Source organism: Cydia splendana, chromosome 4, assembly GCF_910591565.1.
Source record: "Cydia splendana chromosome 4, ilCydSple1.2, whole genome shotgun sequence".
NCBI lineage: Eukaryota > Metazoa > Arthropoda > Insecta > Lepidoptera > Tortricidae > Cydia > Cydia splendana.
In genome coordinates, this window is record NC_085963.1 from 9651090 (window position 1) to 9664951 (window position 13862).

The 13862-nt window shown below is 41.4% G+C and overlaps 1 protein-coding gene across 4 annotated transcripts in view; it reads right to left on the reverse strand.

Annotated features, from left to right (window-relative positions):
* The window catches only part of LOC134789834 (tumor protein D54), a 222948-nt gene that overhangs the window by 206048 nt on the left and 3038 nt on the right, over positions 1-13862 (reverse strand). The window contains exons 1-6 of one of the 4 annotated variants that reach the window (XM_063760494.1): positions 11111-11943; positions 9405-9571; positions 8440-8543; positions 8133-8192; positions 6224-6386; positions 1165-1288 (exon numbers count right to left, since the gene is read on the reverse strand). In XM_063760494.1, the coding sequence (XP_063616564.1) occupies positions 1169-1288; positions 6224-6386; positions 8133-8192; positions 8440-8543; positions 9405-9571; positions 11111-11474 (978 nt within the window). In that variant the 5' untranslated portion in view covers positions 11475-11943 and the 3' untranslated portion in view covers positions 1165-1168. Of the gene's footprint in view, positions 1-1148; positions 1289-6223; positions 6387-8132; positions 8193-8439; positions 8544-9404; positions 9572-11110; positions 11944-13862 lie in introns of those variants that run through there. The other 3 variants (XM_063760493.1, XM_063760496.1, XM_063760495.1) reach the window with 3 other exon arrangements.

Sequence of the window (13862 nt, forward strand, 5' to 3'; positions counted from 1 at the left end):
GCTAAGCATCTTACAAAAATATTTTATTAGTTATCAACTGGACCTAAGAGACGTCGGCGAGGTCGTGTTGTCGTTCAACAGGCATATTATACTATTGTAATCCTTCATTCATAGCGTACCAACGTTTATTGAATTTATCTTTGTCACACCCCAAATTTTAACATTAAAAACATTAAATAGACACTTTATAATTGAGTAACTTTCGTGGAATGCATTTTAGACACAAGTATATAATGAAGTACCCTTTAAAGTGATTAGAGGCCATCAGGCAGTCTTGAAGAGTCCAACGTTCACTCACTACATGCATATGCTCAATAACTTGTGATTCAATCTGACATAAACTTGTAAGGAGGGAACTTCTAGAAGGGACCTACTAAATTATTGGCGAAACAAACGTTCTAACTGATATTATCTCCTAAACAGTGATAAAACTATTAGTCATGGGCTAAAAGAATATTAACGAAACTAAAGAGTAGTCGACATCTATCCCTTTAATAGGACACCTCGTAGCGTAACACTGATCCCCCATTAAGAAAGTACATTAATTCTATTATAAATAACGTAACTCGAGTAATAATGGGGTTCGAAGTTAGTTTCAAATCAGAATATTGTAGTTTCGCCACAACGCTACCGCCCAACCGGCGGAGACACAAAATAAATAATGTATAAATATTAGACACGATTGCAAACTATCATAAAATACTCAATACGTCATAAAGCCAATGACTTACTTAAGTTTTAACTTAAAGTGCAAGCATTTTAAGAAAGATTACGTGAAGCGTGTCCGGACTACCCCGAGTGTCAACTAGTTGCAAAATCCAATCACACTTGCTTAAAGTAATGGTGTATGAATAATGAACGTTTCCGTAACTCTGGAGCCGAGGCCGTAATTATAGCGCTAGGAACAAAAGAATCCAAAACTGTCGAGTATGCGTTTACGCTTTTCAACATTCCATGCGCGTTGCAGTACGTGGTCGAGTTAGGGTCGGTCGCACCGAGCCGTCTGTCTGTTAGTGTTCGCCAAATTGTATCGTATGAGAAATATCATCACAGTTGACCGCCGAGGGACATCGATAATTCCGCTATTAGTGGTCGGTGCAACTGGCCCTTAGTGAATCGCCTGTGAAGTGGGTCGGTAGTGGAGCCCTGGTGTCCGGTGTGTGCCGCACTAGGGCAGCGGCTTGTGCTCGGGGATGGTGGGAGAGGCGGCGCCGCTGGCCGCGCGGCTGGCGTCGCGCAGCGCCTCGTCGAAGCTCTGCGTCGAGTTCGACCGGGACGCCACCTTGCCCTGTAAGTACGAGTACACGCTTAGAGAGTTCTGTCTGACTGTGCGTTTCGTTTGAGGGCTAACTTGTCGTTAGCATATATGATGAGAGCCGGGATTTTGTCAGTTGGGCACCTTTATGATTAGAGATGCCACGAATATTCGGCAACTATTCGGTAATCGGCCTATTCGGCCGAATACCGAATATCTATTGCACCTACCTAAAAAGAAAAATTACACAAAACAAATAACCAGAAACTAGGTATATTTAATATTTAAAATGTATTCTTGGAAAGTAGCTAAATTCGCAGCCACGTTTTTGAGCATTTGTTGATTACAAAATATTTTATTCTTATCATGGGTCTGATTTGATTGACTCTAACTACATTCATTAATTCTGTTCATCATAAAAATATAAAGAATAAAGAGAAAAAATATAAGAGGTCCATCTACGCCTGCTTTCTGGATTTGAGGCGCGCCTTTGACCTTGTCAACTACAAAGTGCTGTGGAACAAATTGCTGAGGGCGGGCGTGTCGCACAGTATGGTCGACCTGCTCAAATTTTGGTATGGAAACCAAACGAATAGCGTTAGATGGGGCGACTCACAATCTAGTGAATACAGACTAGAATGTGGAGTTCGTCAAGGGGGGCTAACCTCACCGGACCTTTTTAATATTTATATTAATGATCTGATCGATGAACTGAGGGGGACTCGTGTCGGCTGCCATATTGATGGCGTCTGTTTTAATAACTTAAGTTATGCGGATGACATGGTTCTCCTCAGTCCATCGATCAGTGCCCTACGCGAGCTCTTAGCGGTTTGCCAGAACTTTGCCTTAAAAAATGGCATGAAATACAATACCGCTGTGCAAGATAGCACAACCTTTTTATATAGATTTACCTTTTTTACGTATTTTTTGTCTATGTTTTTGATACCTTTTGTCTATTTATTATTTTGGCAGATTACATTTTGTTTTTCTCGAAACCAGTGCCGTTTTAATTACAGTCGTTTAGAAAATTGGTTCTTCTGCCGTAAAGCTCAATGATAACTCGCTCAAAAAGTGCAATGAGTGAGACGGCTCATAAGGGAGACGGTGAAGCCGTCGGGAGGGACACTGCTCCGCTCGCGCAGCAAGGCGCGGGCCCTGCCCCTCACGAACCAAGGCCGACACCTTCCCGCGTGGCGAGCGGCGCCTCGTCGCGCTCGTCTACCACCATCGTGGCGCGGCAGCTGCAGGCGAGGGCGCAACATGCGCGCCGTCTGGCTGAGATAGACAAAGAACGAGAGCGACAGGCTGCTGAGCGCGAACGCAAAGTTGCTGATCTCGAACTGGAAACCAATCTCGCCGCCATAGAGGCCGCGGGCCCAAGCCGACGTGGAAGCCATGGCACGCGCAGTCGTGCAAGCGTACAGGAATGGTTGGCCAGTCTCACCGCCCTGCGCCACTTGCTTGTACTAAGGAGATCCGCCTCGGTCAGGGTAGCGGGTATGGGGCGGCCAGATGGAGATGTGAGTACGAAGTGGCCCGGTGTTAGAGCCTCATCAGCTTCGGGGTCGAGCGACACATGCGTAAGCGGACGCGTATTTACCAGGGCTTCAGCCTCCGCCAATAGTGTGCAACTTCGTCTGACGGAGCCTGTTCTCTGAGGGTCACTTTTAAGGCTTCTTTAATACTGCGAACTAACCGCGTCATCATAACCATATCGCAGTAAGCGAACCTGGCTCCGATAGCGATTATTTTACTGTAGAGCAACTTATTAGGGAGCAATTTAAGATCGATTCAATTGGTATATCGAAAAAAGAAGCCCGCAACGCTGATGATGAGCGTGCCATACAAGTACTAGAGAGCACAGCTCACCGTCTGCCGGGTGGTCGTTTTGAGGTAGGATTACTATGGAAAGCTGATAATCTGGACATTCCTGACAGCTACAAGTTAGCACTGTCCAGATTCCTCAGTTTAGAAAGAAAAATGACTAAAGATCCTTGCTATGCGGAACGTTATCGTCGCAATATTCATGACATGTTATCCAAAGAATACGCTGAACAATGTTCCTCTCGCCCTGCTTCTGGACGTCCCGTTTGGTACCTCCCTCACTTTGGCGTGATTAACCCAAATAAACCCAATAAGTTGCGAACGGTACACGACGCGGCTGCAAAATCTCACGGCGTGTCATTAAAATCTTTGTTATTGACTGGCCCTGATCTTTTGCAACCTTTACTGGGTGTTCTAATGCGTTTTCGTGAGGGTGCCGTCGCTTTAAATGCTGACATTCGTGAAATGTTTCCGCAGATCAAAATTATTGAAAAAGACAGAGACGCGCAAAGGTTTTTGTGGCGAGATACCCCAGGTGAACCGATTAGGACGTACCGCATGTCATCCATGATTTTTGGGGCCGCGTCGAGCCCATTTACTGCCATACACATAAAAAATAAAAATGCTTTAGAATGGCAGGAAACTTACCCTGACGCGGCTCGAGTAATCATCGACGACCATTACATGGACGATTGCATTACTAGCTTAGACGACGTCGGCAAGGCTGCCAAGCTGGCAGCCGATATTTACACCGTACACGCTCACGCCGGTTTTGAAATGCGCGGCTGGACGTCGAATAACCCTAGTGTGCTTTCGTTGTTACCTAAAGAATCATTGCTTGAGGTGCCTCACTCTAATGATGTTGACGTTGAATTGAACGAGCTCCATCAAAGATTTTGGATTTTAGGCCTTAGAAATGCTGTCCGTGTAGTGGCCCATGACTGCCAGTTTTGCAAACTTCACCGTGCCAGAACTTTCCAACCACCGATGGGAGATCTACCGGAGGCTCGTTTGGCCCATCATCATAGACCGTTCTCTTTCGTCGGCTTGGACTACTTTGGACCCATACTTGTTTCGGTTGGTCGAAGAAGGGAGAAGCGCTACGTTGCCCTATTTACGTGCCTCGTCATCCGCGCCGTACATCTTGAAGTGGTACACAGTTTATCGACGGACGCGGCCATAATGTGTCTACGCCGTTTTATTTCTCGTCGAGGAACACCACAAGAGATCTGGTCAGACCACGGAACAGCCTTTGTTGGGGCAAACAGGGAGTTACGAGCTCTTTACGGCGACTCTGTTGAAGATTTTGCCGCCAACGAATCAATCAATTGGCGGTTCATTCCTCCCGCAGCACCTTTTATGGGTGGAGCGTGGGAGCGGTTAGTTCGCAGTATTAAAGAAGCCTTAAAAGTGACCCTCAGAGAACAGGCTCCGTCAGACGAAGTTTTAAGCACACTATTGGCGGAGGCTGAAGCCCTGGTAAATACGCGTCCGCTTACGCATGTGTCGCTCGACCCCGAAGCTGATGAGGCTCTAACACCGGCCCACTTCGTACTCACATCTCCATCTGGCCGCCCCATACCCGCTACCCTGACCGAGGCGGATCTCCTTAGTACAAGCAAGTGGCGCAGGGCGGTGAGACTGGCTGACCATTTCTGGCAGCGCTGGGTAAAGGAATAACTGCCCTGCTTGGCACCACGTGCGGGGGGAGGGTCGCCGCCTAATGTCGCAGTAGGCGATATCGTGATAGTTTGCGATTCTAACCTACCAAGAGGCTCGTGGCCCAAGGGTCGCGTTACCGCCCTTTACCCTGGTAGAGACGGGATAATAAGAGTGGCGGATGTTGCTTCCGCCGCTGGAGTGTTGCGCAGACCCCTAAGAAAACTAGCGAAGGTCCTCGTCTCTCTCTAAAAAAGGGGAGAATGTGCAAGATCACACAACCTTTTTATATAGATTTACCTTTTTTACGTATTTTTTGTCTATGTTTTTGATACCTTTTGTCTATTTATTATTTTGGCAGATTACATTTTGTTTTTCTCGAAACCAGTGCCGTTTTAATTACAGTCGTTTAGAAAAACCGCTAAGACCGAGATGGTAATTTTTAGATATGGAAAGGGTCCGGAGAGAGTGCCACCGGTATTTCTAAATGGTGAATCAGTGCGGGTTGTAAAACACTTCAAGTATTTAGGACATATACTATCCTATAACATGCAGGACGACCTCGACATGGACCGTGAACGAAGGGCCCTGGCAATACGTAGCAATATGCTGGCGCGTAGGTTCGCTAAGTGCTCTAAGGAAGTTAATCTTGTGCTATTTCGGGCATATTGCCAAAGTTTTTATACTTGCCAACTATGGGCAAAATATTGAAAATATACACGAAAAGCCTACAACATCCTTAAGAGTACAGTACAATGACGCTTTGCGAATTCTCACCAAACAACCACGGTTTTGTATAGCGTCAGCGATGTTTGTTGAAGTCAATACCTGACTTCTTTGCCATTATTAGAAATCGAATAGCGTCGTTCTGGAACAGGGTTCGCATTTCTAATAATAGCCTAATTAGGACTGTAAATGAAAATATTTACCAAAATGTGTTTTTCCGGCATTGGTTGTCCGCGCATCAGCAACCGAACCGTAAGTAGTTTTTTAGTAGTTATTTATTTTTACATTTCTTGCCTTTTTATTTTTAAATTCATTGTATTTTTAGTTTAAAATTATGTAATGGGTCTATTGCCTGAATAAAGAAACATTAATTCATTCATTCATAAATCTCAGCAAACGTTGGGCTTTGTTGGCGAACAGTTTTTATAATAATTGAGACTCAAAATGTTCGCATGTCACGCCGAATATTCGGTATTCGACCGAGAGAGGAACCGAATATTCGGTATCCGGCCAAATTCACTATTCGGGGCATCTCTATTTATGAATGATTGATGATATGATTTGTAGTAGCTAGATTGTCAAACGTTAGCGTCGCGACGTAGTGTACGGAGGGGTATAAAGTTAATTATGTCCATCGACTGTCTGGGTTCATTTTTTCGCTGTGGGTCGATCTTCCTTTAGTGGGTTACATATCCGAGTGCTGTAAAGTGCTACATTGGGTTACATCCGAGTTCAAAAGATTCGTTGTCTTCGTCTTACCTTAACGTTCTCGTAGGCGGAGCCGACGCGCTCCTCGATGGACCGGAAGGACTCGGAGTTGCGCATCTGACCGAGCTTGGTGGACACGCCGGCGGTGATTCCCCCCAGGATCGACGTGGTCTTCTCCGCCGTCGATTTTATCACAGATTCCGTTTTTTGGTATCTGCGGTTTAAAAACACATTGGTAAATAGTTGGCTCGGTACACGAATGCGCAACAAAGGCAGCCATTAGTGAAGAATGGCGGCCTCTGTCACCAATTGCTGAAATTATAACCTTGACCACTTTGCCAAGAGTGAAACGACAAAGAAAAACAAGAAATAAGGCTGTGCTGAGCTAAGCTGTCACGGTACATTTAAGAAACTTAAATAATATGGGAAATCAGAGTTTACGTATTTATGTCATGAATGGTTCTAACATGAACCCACCGACCCTAAGTAAGTAAGGCGTACGTAATAAGCAGGGATATGTTGTATTTTAAAAATTATTCCGGTGTCCAGCTCGCACTTGTACCTATGTATGGTGCAAAGTTAATAGGTATCATAACATAATAAGTATATGTAAATAATATGTATATCATTAGAGTAATATAGTAACGGTATTACGTAGACGACAGTTTTGGTTTAAATATGGAGGACGCCGTATAAATATTAGCCGTGGCAACAATAACGATTATTTTAAAGGTCGCTACATCGAAATTATTAATATATAGATACCGGCTAAGAAATCTGACTTGTTGATATCCTTCAATACTACTTTTATTTAATCCTGTCTTAAATTGCTCATGGCAAAGGATGTCTGATAACACACACACATTGACTTGAGTGTGAATAAACTTAACTAAAATGATAACGTGAGATTACAATAAAATCGATGACTTATTCAAAATATTGCGATACATACTATCTATCGTATACTATCTAGTGTTATCCGACATTATATTGGAAGGAAAGGTAACTGAGTCAACTTGTGATTCATCGGTACTCTTGAAAATGAATGCGATAGAAACTGTTTTCAATAAAAGATGACTATGGCAGGCGCTTGGTTCCTAAAGACTAATGGCAGTGATAAAAACGACTATTGATCTGATAACAGTCACTGCAATATAACTAAACATTCATATCATGAAACACGCAAAGGAAATCATAAGAGATTCTTGGGCAAAGATCAAGATATGTGGTCATTTATTTTTTAACCAAATATTTTTACCTGTTTTCCAGTTTAATAATATTTGTAAACAGTTACTATTACTTACTTACATTCACAGTAAATAGTTAATGACATAATGACCAATTTTAATTAAGACAGCACAGACTACAAATAAATTAGTTTACTCATTAAGTAAATAAATGCTCGTTAGTAACACATTTTACACATTGTACTTATTACTATCAAATACATCAAACGAATGTCAACATTACAATAGTTAATTAACATATCTAGTAGAATACAAGTTCTTTTGGGTTAGAACAGTTATTTATTACTCTAAAACCATGCCAAATCACTACAGTTTTACTATATAAGTACCTCTAAAAAGCGTTCTCACCGCTAACCATAATAAAAAAAAATGTGTAAACCATTCATTCTACTAAGTAGGGTAAACAATTTATTATCGCCAATAAAAAGAAACACATGCTGCCCGATTCGAACTTTAAGATACGTCAATAGATCTAGAAACGATATGGATTAGATATGCCAGTGACAAATGTGAGGTTTTTCATCAAACAAAAACGTCACTTTTGACACTGACACATCTAATCCATATCGTTTCTATTAATTGACGTATCTTAAAGTTCGAATCGGGCCGATGTTCAGTCAAATTGTAACCTCTTTTGTCGCCACGTTACGTCGTTACGTGTTACAAACGACGGGATTTTTTACCCTAATTGTAAGACATTACAATGTACTTACATTGGTGCTTCGGTCACAGCTTGAGTAAGCGCAGCCACGCGAGTTTCTATTGATTGATAGCTGTTGTGCAACAAACCAAAAGTGAATAAAAGAAGATTTAAAAACACCGCCCCATTTTCTACTTACATAATTATATATACTAGTATACATAGCAAAACAAAAAGCAAGCAATGCACCCAAGCTTCACTAATGCATGTTTATGCTCTAACCCTCAAGAATTGTTTTAACATTGAATTGACAATGTAACGTAATGCAATGCACCTGACAATGTTTACGTTGAAATGTTAAAATAACACATGCTACTTACACTTGGCTTTCTTTCACATTTTTAAAACCTTGATTGACGTCTTCAGTAATCTCCTTCCACACAGTGATGCCGAGCTTTCTTTTAAGTTCGGAGCTTTGACGCATCTGAAAAGATTGTATTGGAATTTTATTGGTGCTAAATAAACTTTATTGGTACTAAATAAAATGACGTTTCCAATAAAAAGATCCATCTGTTTCGACTGTCGATTGTCTTTTTATAATTGCTCCCTAATGAAAAAAACCGCATTGCTGCATTTGCTGGCAACCGACAGTAACCTCGTCCTAAGAATCGTCAAACGAATTCATGAAGTATCTATCAAACTTGAACACTCTTTAATTTATCTTTACTCAAAAAAAGAAAGACCTTACCTTAATAAGTGAACCATTACTAATCCGTTAAACCGCTATAAAAGGAACCAGATATTCAAGAGAAAGCACTACTTTTCGACATCAAAAAGTAATTGTGAAGTGTCTTACTTTTCGTATAAATTGTCGATGTGTAGTAAGCACTAAACTTCAGAACCTAAAGCTTAAAATTCTGTTGATAAAAATGACGATATTTTTTGGCAACTTTGGCTGTCTATTAAATTAATGTTGTCTGCAGATGGTATCTATATAGTTTGAAACTTTCATATGGATAGGTATGGAGTATGCAATCTTCATTATTGTAAACGAGGCAGATTTATTAAAAGGGTAAAAGATGATGTGAGTCTTGGGCCTCATCCCATAAAAGAGGCACCTCGTTGTCAAGGATCCGCGCGGCTCGCAGAACCACTCAGCTCAGCCTGTCTCTGTTAGCTGTCAAGTATCCAGGGTAAGTCATCGACCCATGCGATCTCCGTGCAGCAGCAGCTTGCCGTGCCTCTGTGCAACTGTGGATGGGTAGGTGACAAGTCGCCTCGTTATCGACCCACGCAATCGTGAACCTACACTCCGCGTAAATTCACGTTATAACGAGATAATTACCTTGCTGTTGAGCACGGTGCGCAGGGTGGCGATCTCATCGTCGACGCGCGCGAGCTCACGACTCCATTCCGCGCGGAGCTGTTCGGCCTGCTCGGGCGTGAGTCCGACGAGCTCGTCGGGCGTCTGCGTGTCTCCGCCGGCGCCCGCGCCGGGTATCACTTCTTCAGCTGGAACAAACCACATTCTTGGTCAAGACTATTTATAGTTTGTTGACTTAAAGCAGCCTCGCAAGGCTCCAGCGTAAGTAGTGATGTGCCGAGAGTAAAATACCATTACCGGTATTTTACCATTTGGGAAATAAATGAAATAAATTAAATAAATTAAATAAATAGAATATATAGAATAAATAAAATAATTCAAATAAATCAAATAAATATACACGCTCAAAATAAGAATATTATTATATCAATTAAGCTATAAAAAATTACCACTTAACGTATAAAAACAATGTCATTGTACTACACCTTACCTACTCATAAAAATGTGATGATTATTATTAAATCAATGTGATTTTTACATTTTCGTTTTAGTTTTACTAAAATTCTAGTATTATTCATTGAGTGGTTTTGACTGGAACTGGTTTTGACTATGCCCACTTGCCCAGACAGGGGGAATACTTCCTAGTAATATTGGTAAAATACCGAGTAACATTGGGAAAATTACCAGTAGTATTGGGAATTTACTAGAAAAGTAAACCTATGTTGATTTTTTGCACTTCGTATGATGCATTTGTTGACAAGTAATGATTTAATGTAAAACAACTTATGTTAACATTTACTTAATTTGAATATTACCGTAAATTACTGATTCTGGGGAATCTTACCGGTAACATTACTGGGAATTTTCCCACCTTGGGTATTTTACCGCGGTAACGGCACATCACTAAGCGTACGTAACTAAGAACGGTCATGAAAGTCTAGTTCTAGTTAAAGACTGCTGTTAGGTTCAGATGAACATAAAGCAAAAGTGATATCAAATATCTACTGTGACGTTGCATGACGTCAACAGTGATCTTTGCATAATGTTTCGCACATTCAATTAGAAAACCTCTAACTTACAGACGATAAATTTCAAATGACACAATTTAATAGCAGCTATTTGCATGTTCAACTAAGCGTGGAATCGAGGAAGAAAACAAGTTCATTGTCATTTTTTTACTAGTTGTGCGCGAGTTACGTTTTACTCTAACAATTATCGTTCAAATGAATATTAGAAATACGTAAAAAAAAGATGAAATACAAAATCTTCCGAAATTGTTTCAATATACTTAAGCAAAAATTTGAATTGTAGTTATGTGTATTAAACTTACATATTCTCTATAGTTCTATACTTACTTACTTAATTATAAAGGTACCTTGCAATGAAATGCCTTACAAGTTAAAACAAATAATTTTCCTGCAGCTTAACCTACTCAAATAATTTTGTATTACCTACTAAAAACTAAAAGTATCAATGCACAAACATATGCGTTCAAGCGAGTACTTAATGAGTGTTATTAGCATAATGTTGAGGTGCGTTATAGTATTTTTAATCGATTTTTGCGCTAAAATTACATGTTACGTGCACTATTGAAGGCACAAAAGCGCAAATGCTCATTTAAATACCTGTTATCGGGAATATATGTATTTGTTTTATACTTAACAATGGTTTACAATTTACCGCAAACACCTGTGGGTGAATGTGTTGTGTATTCAACGTTTACTGACCTCCAGGTGTGATACCTAAAAACTTTTTATAATTCGTGTGGCTGGACACTTTGGCAAGATATGGCTTAGATAAATCTTGAAAGGTGACTCTAACTTCACGCATTTTCTTTTTGAATATGCGGAGCCTTCTGCGCCGATTGTCCATGTAGAATTCTGTTTCAATGCACAGTGCTGCATCTGTGAGGTCCGGGAGCGCGCGCCAGGAGGCGTCCAGGTCGTCCTGGGGCCAGGCGCGTTCCTCCAGCTCATCCAGCTCGTCCACGGCCACATCGAAGCTAGGCGTCGAGTCGTCGTCCGGCGGCAAGAAGTAAGGATCCTCCATGTACTCCAAGCTCGCCGGCTCGACTCCTCCGCTGCTAGCCATCACTATTTCCTATCTATTACGTCCGTCGCTACTATTTAACATGTTAGATAATAAAAACAAAACACGATCGAGTTGACACTTAGAACACGGAGCGTTTATTTACGGTAACTTCATGTCACTATATTCGCGATGCGCTCGCCGCGAACGCAACATATGCGACCCGTATTGTAACCACAGGCGAGATATTTTTGAATTCGCTTCCGCCACGTCGGGCCCGCTAGCACGCCCGCGTCCGTCTCGCGCCGCTGCCCGAGTGCTCGTATTCGCCACTTTCACCGGCGGCCGCATGAGCTCCAAACTTGGAATATTATATTAAATGATCTTGACCTCTGACGCGTAAAGCAGTATTTTTAACCTATTTTTTTTTATGTTATTTCGACATATGTTGTAAATATGTCACGTGGCAGCAGAGAGCGCGCTTAATGGTTTCTGGCCGAGTACGAACACGAACAAAACAACAGACACGATTCGAGCTCACCTTGTGCGGCCAAAGTTTATTGACAGTGCCTCGAGCGAGCGGCGGCCGGGCCCAGAGCGCTGGCTGGACCATCTTTTTGTTACGTCATTTTTGCTACTCATATTGAGAATAAAAAACTGAATAGGTACCTATTACACGACTAGTTTGTATGGTAGTGAGTCATGCAGCGCGTCGGCTCGGGTTTTGTAACAGCTTCGTGTCAGACTCCTAACTTAACCAGCACGTAACTGCTTATTTTTAATACACCATAAAGAATTTGAGTTCAATGGACCCAGTTACATTAAACACGTATGTGGACCTGGACCGACAATGTAGCTAAAGTTTTTTGCTTTAATCTAGCACCAGTTAGAAAGATAATAAAAACAACCCAAACCACGAAATGAAAAAATAAGCAATCTTGCTTGCCACATCAGTAGGTACGACTCGTCTATTATCTGTCTGTATTTCGGCATTCGCTTGCTATGCAACAGAAAGTAATTACGTTTTGTATTGCTGCCATTGCTCAACGTAATAATTTCAGGACAGCTCTTGAGAAGAGCGTGGAATGTTCTAATTTATGTATTTGTATTTAACTCGAGGTATTTTAATTAAACAACGCTAATAACTAATAAGTGAGGAAGACTTGTTAAGACGAAACAGGAGCTGAGTTTTACATATTTTAGGTAAATATACCCGTCTCGCTAACGGAAGCGGCACCTAAAAGTAGTGCGATAAGGACAAGACGAAAAATCCTGCGTAAAAATCTCAAAAATCGAGGTTTCGTACTCCTCTGTTTCCTCCTCCAAAACTTAACCAATCGTAACCAAATTTGTAAATCTAAATGATTATGAAATTATCTGTGTCGGACCGTTTTGCTTTTTTGGCTAATTGATATCAGTTTTGAATGCCACGCCTCTCATTGCGGCATAGTCAATTAGGCCATTTTGGCCATTTTTGAAGGGCTCTAGCGCCTTAAAAAACAAAAATATCAAAAAAAGCAAAACGGTCTGACACAGATATTGACAATATTAATCTGTGTTGAAAAAATCATTGCTCTAGCTTCAAAAACCACGGAGGAAAACGAGGAGTACGTTTGTATGGAGAAATGACCACTCTCGTTGGCTCTTAATTGACCAACTGAGGGAAGAAAATTGTTCAACGAGAAATAACGAGAAGTTTAAAAAAACTGACCTTTGGATTATATTAACTACATTCACCCTATATCATGGTGTCATGTCGACTATCATTTGACAGGTGATTTAGAGCTATCATTATCATGGTAATGCCCATCAGTCACTCTTCCTATACATGATGTTCTGTTACCTGTTAGCCTGTTACACGAGTAGTACAGTCAGCATCAATGGTAACGGATGAAACAACGTACCAAAAGTACCTGCCACCCATACTTTCCCAAATAGAGATCAATCTCTACATTTACAGTTCTCGTTAAAAATAATATCGTCATGCAGTTGAAAAACAAGACTCACTAATTACTACCACAAGTTCGTGCATAAACGCAACTAGCGATCATCCAATGTTGAAGGCCGTCTAGGAAAGAAAATGAAATGAATCGCCAAACGAGACGTCACGGATGGTCTTATCGTCACCACGCCAGGCCAGGATCTGATGATGGGATTTTGTCAGAATCTCTCGATGGGAAAAGCCCTCGTGTTCGTGCATTTGCTCTCGGAAATCACCTTTTGGTTGATAGGTCGATCGATGGATCGGCAGCCCCCGATGATGATCATATAATACTTATAGATAGCATGTTAGTCTGTTTTGTAAAGTCGGTTTTTACAAATGCTGGATTTTGTGATGAATACCCAAAAAATTGCTGTATTTTTGGGTGTACTTTCGTTTGGGCCAAATACCTTTCGCCAAATTTCACTTCCCAACAAACTTACGCAATAGTTTCATTTCCCAAATGAATC